At 56.6% G+C, this 20,425-nt stretch overlaps 1 protein-coding gene across 7 annotated transcripts in view; it reads left to right on the plus strand.

The window, feature by feature from the left end:
• TMEM63B (transmembrane protein 63B) overlaps positions 1 to 16,493 on the plus strand; it is a 25,643-nt gene extending 9,150 nt beyond the window's left edge. For all 7 annotated transcript variants that reach the window (XM_086371838.1, XM_086371839.1, XM_086371843.1 and 4 more), the window contains 19 exons: positions 724 to 761; positions 1,705 to 1,847; positions 1,944 to 1,995; positions 2,706 to 2,814; positions 3,388 to 3,458; positions 7,899 to 7,979; positions 8,442 to 8,565; positions 9,151 to 9,284; positions 9,365 to 9,502; positions 9,643 to 9,796; positions 11,056 to 11,162; positions 11,397 to 11,483; positions 11,657 to 11,722; positions 12,877 to 13,039; positions 13,629 to 13,734; positions 14,687 to 14,854; positions 15,079 to 15,194; positions 15,315 to 15,395; positions 15,679 to 16,493. In XM_086371838.1, coding sequence (XP_086227964.1) covers positions 724 to 761; positions 1,705 to 1,847; positions 1,944 to 1,995; positions 2,706 to 2,814; positions 3,388 to 3,458; positions 7,899 to 7,979; positions 8,442 to 8,565; positions 9,151 to 9,284; positions 9,365 to 9,502; positions 9,643 to 9,796; positions 11,056 to 11,162; positions 11,397 to 11,483; positions 11,657 to 11,722; positions 12,877 to 13,039; positions 13,629 to 13,734; positions 14,687 to 14,854; positions 15,079 to 15,194; positions 15,315 to 15,395; positions 15,679 to 15,864 — 2,124 coding nt within the window. In that variant the 3' untranslated portion in view covers positions 15,865 to 16,493. The remainder of the gene's footprint in view (positions 1 to 723; positions 762 to 1,704; positions 1,848 to 1,943; positions 1,996 to 2,705; positions 2,815 to 3,387; positions 3,459 to 7,898; positions 7,980 to 8,441; positions 8,566 to 9,150; positions 9,285 to 9,364; positions 9,503 to 9,642; positions 9,797 to 11,055; positions 11,163 to 11,396; positions 11,484 to 11,656; positions 11,723 to 12,876; positions 13,040 to 13,628; positions 13,735 to 14,686; positions 14,855 to 15,078; positions 15,195 to 15,314; positions 15,396 to 15,678) is intronic.
• The last annotated feature ends 3,932 nt before the right edge of the window (positions 16,494 to 20,425 follow it).

Consider the following 20,425-nt stretch of genomic DNA (forward strand, 5'->3'; position numbering starts at 1 on the left):
CTGGGGGCTTGAGAGCAGGAGATCACCGCTCACAGTGACCCTGGGATGGTCCCTCTGGGGTGTTCTTGGGGCTTCCCAGGTGCTGCTAGGGGTACAGAACCTGCCTGCCAATGCAGGATTCACAAAGGATTCAGGTTTGATCCCTGGGTCGGGAAGATCCTCTGGAGAAGGAAATGGCAACCCGCTCCAGTATCCTTGCCGGGAAAATTCCACAGACAGAGAGTACATGGGGTCAGAGAGAGTCAGACATGACTGAGCACACAGAAGGTAGGTGGCAGGACCTTGGGCAGCATGGCCCACTCCTCTGCTCTTGGCAGCCACGTTGCAGACTCTCCACATTGCAGAAGCTGCAGGTCTGAGGTCCCTTCCCCGGACCCCGGACCCCACCGATCCCCACCCTGGCCCACACAACTGCAGGACTTTTTCTCTGGTTCCGCTGCCCTCCGGTGTTTGCGGGGACCTGCACTCTGAGCCCAGGAGTCCACAGGTGACCCCCTGTGGCCTTGGTCTTTCTTGCTCCCTGAGGGCGGGCACCCCCGTCGCCCCTCTCTGGGACGAGCTGGTTTCCCTGGGGGCTGTGGGAGCTGTGACAAGGTGAGCCACGGCCTGGAGGTGGTCATGAGGTTGGGGTCGGGTGGAAGGGAGGCTAGAGGGGAAGGGAGGCTCGGGGGGGCGGAGGGTGGTGGGATAGGGGCACCAGCTGACAGTCCTCTGCCCCCACAGGGTTTCTGTTCCTGGCTGACGGCCATCTTCAGGATAAAGTAAGTGAACGATCTTCAAGCTCTAAAGAAAAAGAGAAACAGCAGACCTGTCGTCTCCCTACCAAGTCCAGAGGCCGGCATCTCTGAGGGCCTTAGTGCTCCTAGCCAAGCCAGCACCCACCTCCCTGCTCCGGGGGCCCAGGCCCCTGCTGTTCCTCTGAGCTGGTCTCACTTGACCCCCGAACAGTCTCCTGTGCTCCCCAACCCCCGCCTGGGAGGCCTGCTCTGCCCTCAGCTCTCCTCGCCCCTGCCGCCCTGTGCAAGCAGGCGCTGGCGCTGCCACCTCAGAGCCATGTGCAGCCAGCGGGTAGGGGCAACAGGCAGGCTGGAGGCAGCCAGCCAGCTGCAGGCAGGAGCCATTATCCAGCAGGCAGAAGTCAGGAGATGGAGCCAGAGTGCGGCAGGCAGGCAGTGAGCCTTGAGAGAGGCAGGAAGCCGGGACAGGTCAGCACCACCACTGTCCTGGCCCGTGGGCCCCAGGGCTCCCCAAGTCTAAGGGGGAGCACCACTGCTTCCCAGACCTCCCTCTGCCCTCCCGCCTCTGTCTCCTCCTGCCACCATCCTTGTCCGCCCTTCTCGGGTTGTCCTCTCACCTCCATTTCTCCCCATCCCTTGCTGCTCTTCCTCTCTGCAGTCTGCCTTCTTTTTCTTCTCTCTCTCTGTCTCTCTCCCCATATCCCTCTCCTCCTCCTCTCTTTTCTCTTTCCCTCCCCTTCTCCCTGCATCCTTCCCTTTTCTCCCTCCCCTTCCTTCTCACTTCCTCCTCCCTCCCCTCCCAGGACATGGGGGACCCAGAGCCCCACCTCCCCTCTTTCAACCCCATCCTGCTGCCAGATCAGACAGGGCTAGGGTGGACATGGGCTGGGGTGGGCCAGGGCAGATGAGCCGTGGCCCCTCCGGTGCACTGGTCCTCACCGCATCCGCCTGTCCCCGGTGCCCGCAGGGATGACGAGATCCGGGATAAATGTGGAGGCGACGCCGTGCACTACCTGTCCTTCCAGCGGCACATCATCGGGCTGCTGGTGGCCGTGGGTGTCCTCTCTGTAGGCATCGTGCTGCCCGTCAACTTTTCAGGGGACCTGCTGGGTCAGTAAGGGCCAGGACCGGTGTGGTGGGAAGAGGAGGGGACAGAAGGGGACATGCCCTGACCCCTCCATCATCGTCCCTCGTCCCACCCCCCAGAGAACAATGCCTATAGCTTCGGGAGAACCACCATCGCCAACTTGAAATCAGGGTAAGAGTGGGAAGCTGGTCAAGCAAGGCCTGGGTCTGTGGGCAGAGTCTGGGCGGGAATGGGGAGCGGAGGAAAAAGGGGGGTGTTTGGGGAAGAGGTACTGAGGCTGCAGAGATGACGGTGGGGCCTTGAGGGCTTGGGTTGGAGCCAGAAGGAGAGGACCCCATGGAGGGCTGGCTGGTGGTGGCTAGAGGGCAGTGCACCCAGCAGGGAGGGCGTGAAGAGGTGACCTCTGGGGACAGTGTGGTTGGAATGGGACAGTCTTGGGGTCAGGATGTGGGTTGTGGGGCCTGCCTTGGGAGGGTGTCAGAAGACCCGAGTCTCTAAAGGGGCGCTGTACCAGGGTGGTTGTTTTTAATACTTATTCATTTTTGACTGTGCTGGGTGTTCACCGCTGTGTGCGGGCTTTCTCTAGTGGCGAGCAAGGGCTACTCCAGTTGTGCTGCGCTGGCTTCTCTTGTTGCGGAGCATGGGCTCTACAATGTGGGCTCAGTAGGTGTGGCGCATGGGCTCAATTGCCCTGCAGCGCCCACAGCCTGTGAAATCTCCCCAGAGCGGGGATCGAACTGTGTCCCCTGCACTGACAGGCGGACTCTTCACCACTGGACCACCAGGGAAGTCCACCAGGGTTTCATGAACACTGGCAGGTTTGGGGGTGTTTGCGAGTGTTCCCAGCCCTGGTGGCCCCACTCACCGCTCTGTCCCACCAGGAACAACCTGCTGTGGCTGCACACCTCCTTCGCCTTCCTGTACCTACTGCTCACCGTCTACAGCATGCGCAGACACACCTCGAAAATGCGCTACAAGGAGGACGACCTGGTGAGTGCAGCGGAGCCAGGCCCGCCCCCCAGCCCACCCTCCAGGGACTCTCCTGCTGAGTCCTAAGGTGTGGTCAGCCCCCAGGTGAGGCCAGCTGGTTTTGAATCCTGGCTCAGGAGCCCCCATCCTGCCGGTTAAGTCACCTCCCTCAGGCTCAGTCCCCTCCTCTGTAGGAGGTGAGAACGGTCCCTCTCCTAAAGTGGGTGGGGGATGAGGTGAGGCCGTGCATGGAAGGCCCTGGGGCAGGAAATGGCTGTGGAGTGATTGCCCCTCTTCTCCTATATTTATTCCCCAAACCAGCACTGAACACCCACTCCATGCCACCCACCGTGCTGGGGCCTCAGGGTCTGAGGATTTGCAAGTAGCACCCACTCCGTGCCCCCATAAGCCCTCAGAGGGCAAGAGGCCAGGGGGCTTTCACTATGCTCACTGTCTGATTTCTATTAGAAACACCACCCCTGGCTTATCCCGAGGTCTGCTCCCACCCACCTGCCCCTCTCTGCTCCCCCGTTCCCCACCCCCTCTCTGAGAGTCAAGCCTCAGGAAGGCAAACTGGCCCCCTTCACTCCCCAGGTGAAGCGGACGCTCTTCATCAACGGAATCTCCAAATATGCAGAGTCAGAGAAGATCAAGAAGCATTTTGAGTGAGTAGCTCCTCCCGCCGTCCCCAACCCTAGGACCCGTGGACCCTTCTTTGCCTTCTTTCAGCTCCAAGAGCATCGTTGGAGGCCCCTCTCTCTCCGGGGGGGCTCAGGGGCTGTGGTACAGGGTAAGGGGTTATGCTAAGGAAGAATTCTCTGACTCCAAGGTGGTCTAGCAGTTGGGCTGGACTTCAGGTCCCTCAAAGAGCTGGAAAAATACTTGAAAAGTGAGTCCCTGGGCCTTTCCTCCTGGCTTGAACCGGGTCATGGTTTGTTAACCCCAGGTCCACAGGCCCTTGAGGATGTGGCCTTCTCAGAATTGTGCGTGGTGTTCTGGAGACTGTGTGCACGCGGACTGGCAGGGAGAAGGGTCTCAGTTTTCAGTGTATCCTCAGGGAGCCCAGGAGAGCTGGGCTGCATGTTCTCTAAGGTGCTTTTCAGCCAGAAGTCTGTCTTAGTAAAGTGAAGGAAATTCACCGCCAGTGGCCAGAACAGTCTGTGTACAGCATCTGTCCATCTGTCCACTCAGCAGTTGTTCTCAGGTGCTGCTGAGGTCCATGTGGTGGCCTGGGGACTACAGAAATGAGTGCAAGACCATTGAGTTCTCAGGGCTACACAGTGAGGCGGCCAGCTTTAGAGGCCAGTCCAGGGTCTGCTTAGAGATTGGTCTGGGGACAGTATTAGGAGTTGGCCGGTGGTCCTGACTAGGGCCATTGGTGGTCTGGATCAGGGCTCGGTCTCTGGTGAGGATCAGGATTTAGTGAGGTCGGTTGACCTGGATGAGCAGTCAGTTGTTGTCCTGGATCAGGATGGGATTGGAGTCGGATCCCAGACCCCTGTGTTACAGAATGACTGGTTTGTGACCAGGGTTTTCAAATGAATCCCCTTTTTTATTCAACGTGCATTTATTGGTCACCTTCTGTGTGCCAGACATAAATCAATTAGAAACAGGTCCTGCCCTCCCACAGAACAACAGCTATAATTAGCTCATCAATCATTGGTCAGTATGAGAGAACAATTTGGGGTCCCATCTGGAGTTCAAGCTATACTCAGCATTAGGGGGCAGGCTGGGTCAAAATTAAGGACAGCGTGTGCTGAGAATTAAGTGACATCTTAATGTTACCATCCAAATGGAGTCAGCTGTCAACTTGTATAGACAAGTCCTTTAGTAACTTGTCTATACAAGTATCTTTTTTTTTAATTGACCCTTTCTTTTATTTATGTATTTATTCGGTTGCACGGGGTCTTGGTTGTGGTATGTGGAATCTAGTTCCCTGACCAGGGATTAAACCTGGGCCCCACGCGTTGGGAGCGCAGAGTCTTAGCCACTGGACCACCAGGGAAGTCCCAATGATAGGTCTCTTTTGAGCATCTTGTGTCACACTGGAGCAGGAACCTGGGGGTATGGCAGGAAGCCTGCCCACATCTGCCTATATTCTAACAGGGAGAACCAGAAGGCAAAGAAATGACCTTGGCAGGCGCGCGTGGGTGCTTAGAAGAAAACCAGAGCAGGGAGAGGGGCGGAGGGTGGGGTCATGGAGGGAGAGGGCAGAGGGAGGGGTCATGGAGGGAGAGGGCAGAGGGTGGGGTCATGGAGGGAGAGGGCAGAGGGAGGGGTCATGGAGGGAGAGGGCAGAGGGTGGGGTCATGGAGGGAGAGGGCTGAGGGAGGGGTCATGGAGGGAGAGGGCAGAGGAAGGGGTCATGGAGGGAGAGGGCAGAGGGCAGGGTCATGGAGGGAGAGGGCAGAGGGAGGGGTCATGGAGGGAGAGGGCAGAGGAGGGGGTCATGGAGGGAGAGGGGCAGAGGGCGGGGTCATGGAGGGAGAGGGACAGAGGGCGGGGTCATGGAGGGAGAGGGCAGAGGGCGGGGTCATGGAGGGAGAGGGCAGAGGGAGGGGTCATGGAGGGAGAGGGCAGAGGGCGGGGTCATGGAGGGAGAGGGCAGAGGGAGGGGTCATGGAGGGAGAGGGCAGAGGGAGGGGTCATGGAGGGAGAGGGCAGAGGGCGGGGTCATGGAGAGGGCAGAGGGCGGGGTCATGGAGGGAGAGGACAGAGGAGGGGGTCATGGAGGGAGAGGGGCAGAGGGAGGGGTCATGGAGGGAGAGGGCAGAGGAGGGGGTCATGGAGGGAGAGGGCAGAGGGAGGAGTCATGGAGGGAGAGGGCAGAGGGAGGGGTCATGGAGGGAGAGGGGCAGAGGGCAGGGTCATGGAGGGAGAGGGACAGAGGGCAGGGTCATGGAGGGAGAGGGACAGAGGGCGGGGTCATGGAGGGTTGCTGTTTCCAATGGGGTGGCACCCGGGGCTCTGATGGGGTGGGCACCGAGGGCTCTAACAGGGTAGCCTTGAAGCAGAGCCCTCTGCACTGAGGGAATGAACCCTGTGAGTCGAGCATCCATGGATCCAGCACACGTTTGTCGTAAACTTACTATGTGGTTTGTCCCAGGGAGACAAAGAAGAGTCAGACTTGAGTCATGTCCATGAGGAACTCACAGTCCAAGATGTCTGTTTCAGGGGTCAGTCTGTTGTATTCTTTAGGAAACAGCCCGATTGGCCAAAACCATCCCAATATTGTAAAGTTAATTATCCTCCCATTAAAATAAATAAATTTATTTTAAAAAATAAAGTAAAACTAACAGTCAGGGGGACTCCCTGGTGGTCCAGAGGTTAAGAATCTGCCTTCCAGTTCAGGGGATGGAGCTTCAGTCCCTCACTGGGGAATTAAGATTCCACACGCTATGGGGCAACTGAGCCCATGCACCGTAATTGGAGAGCCCTCACACTACACTGCGACAAAGACTCGATGCAGCCAAATAAATAAATAAAAATAACATAAAAATAAAAAATGAAAATAATGTAAAAAAATTAGCGATCAGCCTATAACCAGGGGGTTTGGGGAGACTGCAGTCCTCACTGGAGTTTTTAGCGTCATGATGAGCATTATTTCATTGACTCATCCACTCAGCACAGCACAGTGGGTGTTTATTGAGCACCTACTATGTGAAGGCTGTTGACCCAGCACCTGGGTATATGGTGCTGAGCAGGAGGCAGCCCTCATCCTTGTGGATGCCCTGCTAGTTGTCAGTATCCGCCGGGGTCTGGGTTCCAGGCCTGGGGTCTATCTGGATTGGAGGACTAACCCAGAAGAATCAGGGGATAACCTGTGTGCAAAATCAAGGAACCTGCGTGGTAGGGATTAGGGGATTAGAGATTAGCTGGGTGAAAATGAGGACTTAGCCTGCCACAGGGCTGACAGCCCTTCCAAAGATGAACCTAAAATGGTTTGAGCAACAGCAGTATCAGGGGGCTTCCCAGGTGGCGCAGTGGTAAAGAATCTGCCTGCCAGTGCAGGAGATGCAAGAGACTTGGGTTCAATCCCTGGGTGGGGAAGATTCCCCTGGAGAAGGGAACGGCAGCTCACTCCAGTATTCTTGCTGGGAAATCCCATGGACAGAGCAGCTTGACACGCTGTAGTCCATGGGGTCGCAATGTGTCGGACACAACTGAGCATGCACCCACTATTCTAATCCTATATCCAGTGTCAGGGGAAGAGTCCAGAGCCTCCTAGGAAGTGCCTTTCAAGGACACCATCCCAGATTTAAGTTCCCAAATTCTCATGGGTTTGTGAGATCCATCTTTTTACATTAGAATCACGTCTCCACATCTTTAACACTTGGTATTTCCTTCTTTAAATATTAAACAAACCAAAAAAAGGCAGGACCTCTATCTAGATTAGGGATTAGGATCAAGGAGCAGTGTGTGATCAGGATGAAAACGGAAGTGTTCCTCCACGCAGGCTGTAAGCCTCCCTCAAGCCCTACTGGGTACCAGCTACTGAGAGTCTGGTCAGTCTCAAGTCAAGGTGGAGTCAACCTGGGCTCATGGTTAGAGGGTCAGTCTTGGGTCTGGGTTATGCGTCAGTTGGGTCAGGATAAAGGAGCAGTCTCTGGTCAGTGTTAAGAGGTCAATCTCAGGTCAGGTTTCAGGATCAACCTCTGGTCATTTTTGCACCAGAGACCATTCTGTAGCCTGGGGCTGTGGGTTGGTTAGGATCAGCTGATGGTCAAGGCTAAGGCTTGAACTGTCACCAGGTCTCCTGGGAACAGGGTTAAGAGGACACCCAAGACTAAAGGCAGTTTCTCTCCACGTAACGTCCCCAGCCCCAGACAAGCAGCAGACCACAGCTGTGGTGTCCCCAGCACCCTGTGAGTACGCACTCTCATCTGGGTCCGTGCCCAGGCTTACCTGTGCACACTCCCCCGACGTGGATGAACAGGAGGAGCAATTCCAAAATTTTATTCTTGGGAGCTGTCGTCTTTGCAGACTCAGAAAGAGGGGGCTTGAACTGGGGCTGTGTGTCTTGAAGGTGATGGGGTCATGGAGGAAAGTTGGGGACAAGCAGGGGGCGGGGTCCCTGCCGAGGGTGATGCTGGACTATGTTTCAGGGAGGCCTACCCCAACTGCACGGTTCTGGAAGCCCGCCCGTGTTACAACGTGGCTCGTCTGATGTTCCTCGATGCAGAGAGGTAGTGGGGCTGGGGGTGGGAGGGCAACATTGGAGGGCGCCCTGCCCACTGCGGGGGGCATCTTGGCTGCCACTCAGGAGTCTGGCTCCCCTTCCAGCTGTTTCCCAGGGCATCTGATTTTAATTTACCCCTGGAGCGCTTGTCAGTTCAGCTCTGGAAAGAGCAAATCCTGGAGGTTAGAGGAAGGGGTTCCACTGTCCACCCCCCAACTCCATTTGAGGATGTACCCTTTCTCTACTACAGTGTGAGAAATTTAGGCTATGGGAAGAACTTCTGGCCCTCAGGGGATGGTGGGGAGACCCTGGACTGGGGACATGTCTGAACCATGCACCCTAAGCAAACCCAAGAGCACAGTGGCTCTTGTCCTCGGGGAGTGGACTGCATGACCCCGAGCTGGGCCACCTACCCATCCTCCAGCAGACCAAGCTGGGCGGTGGGTGACTGGGCGCCTGGGTCCCACAGAAAGAAGGCCGAGCGGGGAAAACTCTACTTCACAAACCTCCAGAGCAAGGACAATGTCCCCACCATGATCAACCCCAAGCCCTGTGGTCATCTGTGCTGCTGCGTGGTGCGCGGCTGCGAGCAGGTACGAGGTGTCCTGGGCTCAGCTTAGGCCTCAGGGCCCCCCGGCCAGGGCGAGTGGGGGGTCCTGGGGAGGCAGGTCACAGTGGAGACGGATGCATCTCCCAGTTAGGCCCGTCCCACAATCTTAAGAACACCCGAACACACAAGCAGGCCTTGCACATAAATACCCCAAGGTCGAGAGGTCCCAGAGGAAGCAGAGCTGGGGTGAGGACCACCGGCAGGGGCAGCCCCTCCCATCTGTTCCTACATCCTGGACCCCCTAGTCCCGCTGTTGGGTCTGTTCCCTGTACGTACAGCAACCAAGTTTTCAAAACCCAAATCAGAAGAGGTCAGCCAAGAGGCCAACTTGCTGAATTTACTAGCTCTGTGGCTTTCAGCAGGTTTCTGGACTGCTCCGTGCCTCAGTTTCCTCATCTGTAATACAGGGCCGCTTGTACCCACCTCTCAGGGTGCTTGTGAGGAGAAGCGAGTGACGGAGAGCTTAAGGCCATGCCCAGGCTGCAGTCGGCTCCGGGCGGGGCCTCTGGGTGAAGGGAGGGGACTGGTGGCTTGACCAAGGCCCCACCTCACCCGTCCGTCCTGGCAGGTGGAGGCCATCGAGTACTACACGAAGCTGGAGCAGAAGCTGAAGGAGGATTACAAGCGGGAAAAGGAGAAAGTGAACGAGAAGCCCCTCGGCATGGCCTTCGTCACCTTCCACAACGAGACCATCACGGCCATGTGAGCCCTGCCCACCCACCCCAGCCCCGAGGGGCCGGCTGGGGCTCTGGGTCCCCGGTAACCGTGCCCCCCTCCCCCAGCATCCTGAAGGACTTCAACGTGTGTAAGTGCCAGGGCTGCACCTGCCGCGGGGAGCCCCGCTCCTCGTCCTGCAGCGAGTCCCTACACATCTCCAACTGGACCGTGTCCTACGCCCCCGACCCCCAGAACATCTACTGGTGAGCAGAGGGGGATGGCGCTGGGGTGGTTCCGTGGAGCCTGGAGGGGCCGCAGTGGGGCTGGGAGGAGACGGAGGTCCTAGGTGTCTCTGGGGTCCGGTCAGGTGTCCAGCCCCAGAGTGACGCCTCTGCCCTCCCAGGGAGCACCTCTCCATCCGCGGCTTCATCTGGTGGCTCCGCTGCCTGGTCATCAATGTCGTCCTCTTCATCCTGCTCTTCTTCCTCACCACCCCGGCCATCATCATCACCACCATGGACAAGTTCAACGTCACCAAGCCTGTGGAGTACCTCAACGTAAGGCCCACACCCCAGCCCCCAACACTGTGCACCAAGACACAGACCCCAGGCCCCCGATCCCCCCGGCCAAGGGCCCGTGAGGGGCGTGGAACCAGTCTTCCTCCTGCCCAGTCGAGCTCTTGTCCTGCTTTTCCAGCCCAGCCCCGCTAAGAAGGTCCCACATGACAGTGGGCTGCAGAACCCTCTGTGCTCTGTCCTCAGGCTCCCTGCCTCCTTTTACCAGGAGAGGCCTCCCTCGGTTCACACTCACCTAGAGAGGCTCCCCAGGAAGAGAGAGCCTGGGTCCGTCCCTAATTAATCATGTGACCTCAAACCAAGTCCTTCTCCGCTCAATCTCTCCAGCCAAAGCGTGAAGGGCCAGACCAGATCCTTGGCCTCCAAACTTGGATTCTGATGCCTTTTATCCAAAGAAATCTTACATGAAACTCAGTGTGGAAAAGCAGGGTCGCTCAGATGGCAGTGGTGGTGGTAGGGGGAGCTTCTGCTACTCTGTCCTCACTCCGCCTCCAAGCCTCCTGGGAACCTCAAAGTTCATGAGAAGGCACTTTGAAAATCACTGGGTGATAAGAGCATAATAGATAAGACCCAGGCTGCCTGGGTTCAAATCCACCCCCCACCCATACTTCTTACTGTCTCATTTATTGAATCTCATTTTGCCTCCATTTACTCATTTTTAAAATGGGATAATACCATTATTGTAAGAATTAATACATGAAAAGTACATGATCAAAAAAAAGACCATCATCAGTGCTTGGCACATAGTAGGTGTTCAGAAATGCTAACTACTAACACAGTTCACGCAGGGATTGTACAGTGGCCCTGCCCCAGAGGTGCTGGGCTTATTTATTCATTTGGCTGCGTCGGGTCTTAGCTGAGGCATGCTGGAGCTTCACTGCGTCACGCCGGGTCTTTCGTTACGGTGCGCAGATTCTTGAGTTGTGCTGCAGGAGACTCAGTAGTTGGGGGATGTGGACTCTCTAGTTGTGGCCCTTGCTCTCCAGAGCATGCAGGCTTTTGGTTCCTCTGAGGCATGTGGGATCTTAGTTCGCCAGTCAGGGATTGAACTTGCTACCCCTGCACTGCAAGGCATGGTGGGACTTCCCACCAGGGAAGTCCCAATGTTCTGGACTTCCAGTGAGGCCCTGGGAGCTGGGGGGGTGCCCAGGGCTCAGTGGAGGAGGGGGGCAGGTAAGCCACGCCAGCTGGGCCCACTAGACCGCCCCTACCTGACCCGTCCTCCCCACTGCCCTCTGCAGAACCCCATCATCACCCAGTTCTTCCCCACCCTGCTGCTGTGGTGCTTCTCAGCCCTGCTCCCCACCATCGTCTACTACTCTGCCTTCTTTGAAGCCCACTGGACACGGTGAGACACCCCCTATACCCACACAGTGACACTCCTGGGTGCACGCCCTCCACCTTCAGACCCCCCACGCCCTGGGCAGTCCCAGGGCTGGCAGGGGAGGGATGGTGACTGGGATCCTCACCTTGGGAAGGCCCCCTCCTTCCCAGGGGACCTTCCTGGGACTGCAGGAGCTTGGGGGAGCAGGCACGGGGCTGGCTCGCCTGACCTCTGCCCCCACCCGTGCCCCCATGCCAGCTCCGGTGAGAACAGGACCACCATGCACAAGTGCTACACCTTCCTCCTCTTCATGGTGCTGCTCCTGCCCTCGCTGGGACTGAGCAGGTGGGTTTCGGAGGGAGGGGTGGGAGCTGGGGTGGGGGACGGCAAGAGGGGGAGCAGCCAGGGGCTCCAGGCCTGGGGCGCGTCCTCAGAGCTCGTGGATGGGACTCTCTCCCCTCTGGTGTTCTGGCTACTCCAGCCCCCAGCACCTCCATCTCCTCTCCTCCCCTCCCCAGCCTGGACCTCTTCTTCCGCTGGCTCTTTGACAAGAAATTCTTGGCTGAGGCAGCTATCCGGTTTGAGTGAGTGACCAGGGTCCCCAGGGAAGGAGACCAGATTGGAGGGGTGGGCATTTCCCCCATGGGAGGGTGCAGCAAAGCCCCCACCCCTGCGGTGGAGAGGAAGAGGGCTTATATCATGGTCAGGCATCCCAAAGGTCACCCCCCGCAACAGGCTGTCTTGGGTGCATACATGGGATGTCCAGGGGTCTGTGTAGGGAACCTCTCTGGATTCTGAGGTCACCCTTAGGGTATATTTGGGGCTTTGGGGCCTACACTCAGGGGGGTTTCTATGGTGGGCTCTGGGGCTTGTATCCTGGGACTAACTGTGGGAGCTAGAGCTTCACTCAGGGTGTTTGGAAAGGTCTATAGTCGGATCTTGGTTGTGCTGAAAGTCTCAGGTGCCACCCCTTTGAGTCTCTCTGGAAGGTTCTTGGGCTCACACCTCACTCAGAATGACCACGGAGGATTCACCTTGGGGTGTTTCTGGGGCACAAGCTCTGGGAACACCACTGAAGTCTCAGGCTGTCACCCAGAGGCATGACTGTGCAGTTCTCTATGGGGTCCCTTCCCTGGGAATCCCTGTGAAGGGGTCTTGGGGACACGTGCCATGGCTGTTTATGTGGGAGCAGGCTCTAGGGGTCTTGCTCTAGGCCATCTGTAGTCACCTTGGGCTCATATTTGGGGTGTCATGGGTACTGACAAAGGTCCCTGGGCTCCCCGCCTCTGAAGACTTCTGGGGGAGAGTCTCTGGAGCTGAGTTCTGGAGGTGTCGAAGGCTCATACTCTGGGAGTTACTCTGGGTTAAATTAAGATCTAAGGCAGGGAGCCTTCAGGGTGTTCCCGGGGCTCACAGGGAGGGGGGTGGCCGTGGAGATCTCCAGAATCATACCCTGAACACTGGTCTCCTTAGGGGTCTCTAGCACTCTCTCCAGGGGTCTTTATGTGGCACAAGTTCTAGGGATACCTCTGGGCTCACACACACTGAGGTTATCTTCGGCTTACTTTGGAGGCATCTGGGGGTTCACATTCAAGGGGCGCTGAGACATGGGTGCTCTGAGGGCTCAGCTGGAGGGTTCATGTGGAAAAAGGCACCTTGGGGGTGCTGGCACGCTGGCAGTGGGCAGGGGGGCCTCTGGGTCCCCCGAGTGCAGAGCTGGAGCACTTGGTGCCCGCAGGTGCGTGTTCCTGCCGGACAACGGCGCCTTCTTCGTGAACTACGTCATTGCCTCCGCCTTTATCGGCAACGCCATGGACCTGCTGCGCATCCCTGGCCTGCTCATGTACATGATCCGGCTCTGCCTGGCGCGCTCGGCCGCCGAGAGGCGCAACGTGAAGCGGGTAGGGCCGCCCGGGGCTGCCGCGGCCCGCACAGCACCCCCTGGTGGCCCAACCGGAAACTGCAGCAGCCGTGCTAGAGTGTGGGGGCCCCAAGGGGCCGGGACCTGGGGAGCCGAGTTCCGTGGCCCTGAGTCTTCCCCTTCCCGTCTGGGGCCTCAGTTTTCCCATGCGTACAGTGACATAGCGTAGCTTAACCCTGAAGGCCCCTCCAGTTCTGACAGTCTAGTGTTCTGTGATGGGAACTGGGGCAGGTCTGGATCTAGACCCAGGGTCCTTCTGCCCTAATCCCACACAGATGGCTCTGGGCATCCAATTCCCAGGCCCACCAACCCGCCAGACCCTCATCCCTCGAAGGCCCCTCCCCAGGCCCCATCACTGTACCCACCCTGACCTCCATCTCAGCCACAGCCCCTCTCTCTCCATCAGCTTCGCCCTGCCCTGCCCTGGACACTGGGTTCCCTTCCCACCCCCAGCTTCTTTCCTGGCCCCAGAGTTCCTGTCCCTTTCCCTCCTCCCACCTGCCTGAGCCCCTCCAGTCTTCCCCTCCCCTCGCCTCCCTGAGCAACCCTCCTGCCCATCTCCCCCCCAGCATCAGGCCTACGAGTTCCAGTTTGGCGCAGCCTACGCTTGGATGATGTGCGTCTTCACGGTGGTCATGACCTACAGTATCACCTGCCCCATCATCGTGCCCTTCGGTAGGCACCGCCGCGCCGGGACCTGGGCCCTGCTCGGGGGGACCCAGGTTCTCTCCCACTCCACTCTAGCAAGGCAGGCCACCCGAGTGGACAGGGCCCTGGCTGGGAGACCGGCCCCTCGGGCCTCCCGCCTGGTCCCTGGCTCAGTCTGGGGCTCGGCCTGGGGGGGCAGAGGGTAAAGCCATCTCAGCTCAGGCTGGCTTCGGCCAGTGTGCTGGGTCCCTGGGCCACATCTCCCCAACACGGCCATATTTCCTCACACCAGTGCCTTCATGCAAGCGGGTATACTTGGACACAGATCACATGCCCACTGAGGAGTCCACACGCACACACAGTCATACACAGGATCCACAGGCACACTTGTACACAGCCCTGTACACTCAGGAAAGACCTTTGGGTTTCAGGGAGGGTTTGGGTCCTTACCTGCTGTAGCTGCACCATGTGACCTCGTCAAGTCCCTCTTCTTTCTGAAAAAATTAAGCAAAGTTTCTCTTCACCCCCATCATTCCCCCATCTGTCCTTTCTCCCCCCACTAACACCCTAATCCGTTCACCACCCTCCCTGGTTATCGAAGGCTCCAGACTCCCAAACTAACCACCTTGTCCCCTTTTGAAACGTCCCGTTCCCTCAACCTCCAGGAAGAGAGACCTTACCACCTGACTTACCCTCCTCTGTTTAGGGTCAGGGATAGGAAAAAAACAACACGCAGGAGGGTGCTTGCTGACCCAAGCCAGTGGATTCCTAACAGTGAATTCCTGGTGAGGGGCTGCAGAGTGAAGGGGTTGAAGCAGGGGAAGCTGGGGTCCTGTGGTCCTGCGAGGGCCTTGGGGCTCTATTCTCTACTGGGCCTGGGGCAGAAAAAGCAGGGGGCCAACCCTCCAGAGACCGTGACAGATACACGTAGGCCCGACAGCGCTGGTTCCGAGGTCAGGGCCGGTGTGGCTTCCCCCAGGGCTCATGTACATGCTGCTGAAGCACCTGGTAGACAGGTACAATCTCTACTACGCCTACCTGCCGGCCAAGCTGGACAAGAAGATCCACTCAGGCGCCGTCAACCAGGTGGTGGCCGCGCCCATCCTCTGCCTCTTCTGGCTGCTGTTCTTCTCCACCATGCGCACGGGTGAGGGCCGCCCCCCACCCTTGGGGGCCAGGGAGGGGCTGGCGGCAGAGGACACTCCCGCCAGGGTCCAGGCAGAGCAGGCCCCGGGGGGATCGCGGGCTGGGGGCCTGGGAGAAGCCGCAGCATATGGGAGCGTGGGACTGCGTTCAGGAGGAAACCCCTGGGAGGGGGGCCCGGAGGAGAGACCGCAGCTCTTTCTCTGCCCTCTCCACCCCCCACCCCAGGGTTTCTAGCCCCGACGTCCATGTTCACATTCGTCGTCCTGGTGATCACCATTGTCGTCTGTCTCTGCCACGTCTGCTTCGGACACTTCAAATACCTCAGTGCCCACAACTACAAGGTAGGGGCGAGGGGGCAGGGAGGAGGCCCAGGGCGGAGTCCACGCGCTGGGGGTGGGGGGTGGGGAGCTGAGGGCAAGGGCCTCCCCCCTCACCCACTGACTCATTCCGGGCCCCTCAAGATTGAGCACACGGAGACAGATTCCGTGGACCCCAGAAGCAATGGACGGCCCCCCAATGCTGCCGCTGTCCCCAAATCTGCGGTGAGTGCCCCGCCCCCCCCACCCCCCCATGGCCAGGCGCGGGGTGGGGGAAGCATGGCTTCCCCACGAAGCTGGGTGTCTTATCAGTCATCCAGGAGAGGGGGAGCCTGTCCCAGAGCCCGGGAATGGGGTGGGGATCTGGTTCCACCAGCTGGGGGCTCTGCTCCATGTCCCCCCGCCCAAGGAGAGTTGCTGCCCCTCCCCCCACAGGCCGGGAGATTCCCCCACCCCCACCCCCTTCCCCACGAGGGCACGCTCACACCGCCCCCTTCTCCCCCTTCAGAAATACATCGCTCAGGTGCTGCAGGACTCAGAAGTTGACGGGGACGGGGGTCCCGGGAGCTCGGGGGACGAGCCCCCGTCGTCCTCCTCCCAAGACGAGGAGCTGCTGATGCAGCCTGACGGCCTCACGGACACAGACTTCCAGTCTTGTGAGGACAGCCTAATAGAGAACGAGATCCGCCAGTAAGGGAAGGGAGGGCCCTGGCGGCCACGCCCTGCCCCCGCCCGCCCGGCCCCCCACGGACACTAAAAACAAAACGCTAATAATTTATTAGATCTAAAGCCCCTTCCTTCCCCATTCCCTGCTTTCATTAAGGTATTTAAACCTGGGGACTTCACCGCTCTCTCCCCCACCACGGAGGGAGGGTGGGTGGGAACTCCCCCCCAACCTCAGTGAGGAGAGCCCCGAGCCGGCCCCGGGGCAAAGAGGGGTGTGGACAGGGTTCCCCCAGATCAGTACCCCCCTGGGCTAGTAGTATGATCAGGAAAGGGTTAATGAGAGCCAAGAGGGATACCTGGTGCCATGGCTGGAGACCTGGTGGGGGCAGACGGACCAGGGGCTGCCCCCCCCAGTTCTTACCTCCCCTCCCCACAAGTCCCACTGGGATCTAGCACCCCAGGGAATTGGAGCCTCCAGCCCCTAGGGGGTTGCATGAGAAGGGAGAGGGTGCTGAGCAGGAGGAAAGAGTCCAGCTCTGAGCCAGGGGGACTGACCTGGGGGTGGGGGTGGGCATGGCTGACACTGGAAAATGGGATTTTGCACTGGTTTTTTTGTTTTTTTGTTTTTCCTTTAAAATAAAAATGAAAAGCTCTGAAGTGGGTGTCTGATTTGTGTTGCTGCCCTGGACTCGTGGCTGGGGTCCAACCACCTTCTCTTGGTCTGGAGGACCTGCAAGATCAGCATCCCCACATGACCTGGGCAAGAGATTCCTGTGTGTAGTCTCGGCATCTCCATCAGGGAGAGGAGAAAATAGTGGCAGGGGCATGCTGTGTTCACCATGCCAACCTCCCCAGCACCCTCCCCTTGCACCCATGTCCCCTCACCACCACCCTGCCTCTGCAACCTGCCCTGAGGAGATTGTGGGACCTTTCAGACTGGGGAACAGGGACCCAGGCCCACACTCTGAATCACCAAGACCCACACAAATAGGACAGAAATTCAGGGGAGAAAGGCCAGGGAGAGCCACAGATTCCACGCTGGTCCAGGAAGTCTTCCTGGAGGAGGAAGATTCCAGGACAGCTGCTTTCAAACAGAGATTCTTAGCGGGCTGCTCTGGTGGAGGAAAAGTAAGAAAATAGGGCCACGGGAAGGGACCAGATACTGTCATTCTTACTTGTCATTGTTGATGCCATTTACCAAGTGGTGGTTAATGTGCCTGAAATTAAACTGAGTTCTATGCTCCTTAAAGTATTTATTCAGAGCTTGCTGTGAGGTCAGCCGTGGGTTTGCTGTGAGAGTTGTATGAGATAATATATGTCAGGTGCCCACTTGGCCCAGTGTCTGGCACAAGGTAAACACCCCATAAATGTCAACTGTAATTAATACTATGCTCATTAATAGGACCTACAAAGCAGGTGTGGTTTTCCTTGTTTTATAGGGAAGGACGCAGGCGCAGATAGGGTGTGGGGTTTGCCCAAGGATACCAACCTGGGAGAGATCTTGGAAATGTTCTCCTGAGCATCTCAGTGAACTGGGCCCCAGCCCATCCATCCCTTCCCCAGTAGTGCCCCCAACAGACCCTCCAGTTCAAAGCTGATCCATCCTCAGAGGGTGAATCATTCATTCATTCACCTTAGAGGTGAATTTGAGATCCAACTCAAATTCACCTTCTCTAGCAAAGTTCCCATGAGCATTCTGCTCCACACCCCCTCCAGAGGCCCACAATGGGCACAGCGTATACAACAGGAGCCAGAGGACCTGGACTCCAGTCCTGGTTCTGTCACTCACTCGCTGTGTGTCCCCAGGGGACCTGCCTCTCCTCTTTGAATCTGTTTCCTCATCAGTAAACTCAGGGAGCATGACCAGTGACCCCTAAGGCCCTGAAGCATCCTCCTACACACCTGCCACCCACTGCCCACCAGCAGGACCCAGAAAGCAAGAAAGCAAGTCAAAGAACTCCCAGAGGGGAGAGGAGACCTCAGAGGAGGCGGAGAAGGAGGAAGAAATGAGTACCCCAAGGACCTGCAGACTGTCACTAAGAAATGGCCAACAGCGAGGACAGCAGACAGTGGAAAGCCTGATAAAGACTTCCTGTGTGTCCTGACTGTCAGACCTGCAAACCTGGGAAATGTATACCCCAGGGGTATCCCAAAGTCCTGAGGCTGGAGCTGCTGCTGGGCCAAGGGTTTGGGGAAACCAACCAGCCAGCTGCTGGATGAGCAGAAATTGGCTGAGTTTCCAGCAGGGGCACAGTTTCCAGTGGTCCCCTGAGGCTGCAAAGGGCGTCTCACCCTTGATTCTTCCATCACACCATCCTGAGGACCTACTATGCACCGGTGACACAGTGAGGGGCAAAGCTGCCTCCTAGGCATCCACAACCCAGAGGACAAGACAGAGATGGGAGCACTCACTAGGTCTAGCACTGTTCTAGCACTTTCTATGAGTGACCACAGAGATAACTGGGTTCCGTTCCAGGCCACCACAATAAAGCAAATATCACAGTAAATCAAGTCACAAATTTGGGTTCCCAGTGCACAGGCTATATATTGTCACCCTGCTTATTTAACTTATATGCAGAGTGCATCATGAGAAATTCCAGGGCTGGATGAAGCCCAAGCTGGAATCAAGATTGCCGTGAGAAATATCAATAACCTCAGATACACAGATGACACCACCCTTGTGCCAGAAAGCGAAGAGGAACTGAAGAGCCTCTTGATGAAAGTGAAAGAGGAGAGTGAAAAAGCTGGCTTAAAACTCAACATTCAAAAAACTGAGATCATGGCATCCAGTCCCATCACTTCATGGCAAATAGATGGGGAAACAACAGAAACAGTGACAGACTTTCTTTTCTTGGGCTCCAAAATCACTGCAGCCATGAAATTAAAAGACACTAGCTCCTTGGAAGAAAAGCTATGACCAATCTAGACAGCATATTAAAAAGCAGACATTACTTTGCCAACAAAGGTCCATCTAGTCAAAGCTATGATTTTTCCAGTTGTCATGTACAGATGTGAGAGCTGGACCATAAAGAAAGCTGAGCCCTGAAGAACTGATGCTTTTGAACTGTGGTGCTGGAGAAGACTCTTCAGAGTCCTTTGGACTGCAAGGAGATCAAACCAGTCAACCCTAAAGGAAATAAGGCTTGAATATTCATTGGAAGGACTGATGCTGAAACTCCAATACTTTGGCCACCTGATGCGAAGAACTGACTCATTGGAAAAGACCCTGATGCTGCAAAAGACTGAAGGTAGGAGGAGAAGGGGATGACAGAGGATGAGATGGTTGGATGGCATCACCGACGCAATGGACTTGAGTTTGAGCAAGGTCCAGGAGTTGATGATGCACAGGGAAGCCTGGCGTGCTGCAGTCCAGGGGGTCGCAAAGAGTCGGCTGTGACTGAGCGACTGAACTGAGTGCACAGAAAACTTACGTTTACATTGTAGTCTATTAAGTGTGCAATAGCACTATTTCTAAAAAAAAAAATAATAAATCTACATACCTTAATTTAAAAATACTTTTTTGCTAAAAAATGTTAGGCATCATGTGAGCCTTCAACAAGTCGTAATGTTTTTGCTAGTGGAAAGTTCAAAATACCAAAATATGACAGAGTCACCAAAGGAGTAAATGCTGTTGGAAAAATGGCCCTGGTAGACTTGCTTGACCAAAGCAAGGTTGCCACAAATTTTCAATTTGTAAAAAATGTAATATCTTCAAACTTCAGTGAAATGAGATGGACCTGTCATTGAGTCCTCAGAGGAGCCCTATTCCAATTGATAGACGAGAAGCGTGAGGCCCATGGCCAGGATGTCCCTTGCCCCAGCTAACACAACCTGGACACAGTGGAGCTAAGGCAGGATGAAAAAAACCTTAGGATGCTATGGGAGCTTAAAGACAGGATATCTTGCTTCATTCAAACTTTTTACAGTTCAACTGAGAAAACTGACATGGAAAGGAGAGTAATTAGTCAAGGACCCCAAAATAGGCCAAAATGACTGACGTGGTACCAGACTCTTTCCCCAGGGGTCATGGAGTTAAGCCAGGAACACCCCCTCACCTGCTCGGAGGCATGCCAGTGGCCTAACCATGCCAAGAAGAATGTTACGGATTGAATGTCATCCCCCCAAAAGATATATGGAAGTCCTAATCCCCAATACCTCAGTATGTGGCTTTATGTGGAAATAGGGTCATTGCAGAAACAATTAGATAAGATGGGGTCGTGCTGGAAAAGGATGGATCCCTAATTCAGTACAACTGGTGTCTTTATAAGAACAGGAGAGAGGCACAGTGAAGGCCATATGAAGTCAGATGCACAGGGTGAATGCCGTGTCAGTGGCTTCTGGAATCAAGGAGGCTTTCAAGATAAAAGACATCCGGTTGGGGTGTCAGGGACAGCCCCTACCTGGCAGTCTTGGACGGAAAAAGAGGGACTCAGACTTATCCTGAGATGATGCAGTGAGGACAGCCAGCCTGGTGGTGGCCCCCAGGGTGGGAGTGCTGGGTCTCCTTTCCCCGCAGGGAGATGGCCCTTGGACTGGTGGGTGGGGACCAGGCAGATAGAAAGGGGCCATTAGTACCAGCACCAGCCTGT

Source organism: Bos grunniens, chromosome 23, assembly GCF_055505025.1.
Source record: "Bos grunniens cultivar Pamir isolate PY7600 chromosome 23, Bosgru_T2T1.0, whole genome shotgun sequence".
In the NCBI taxonomy this organism is placed as follows: Eukaryota; Metazoa; Chordata; class Mammalia; order Artiodactyla; family Bovidae; genus Bos; species Bos grunniens.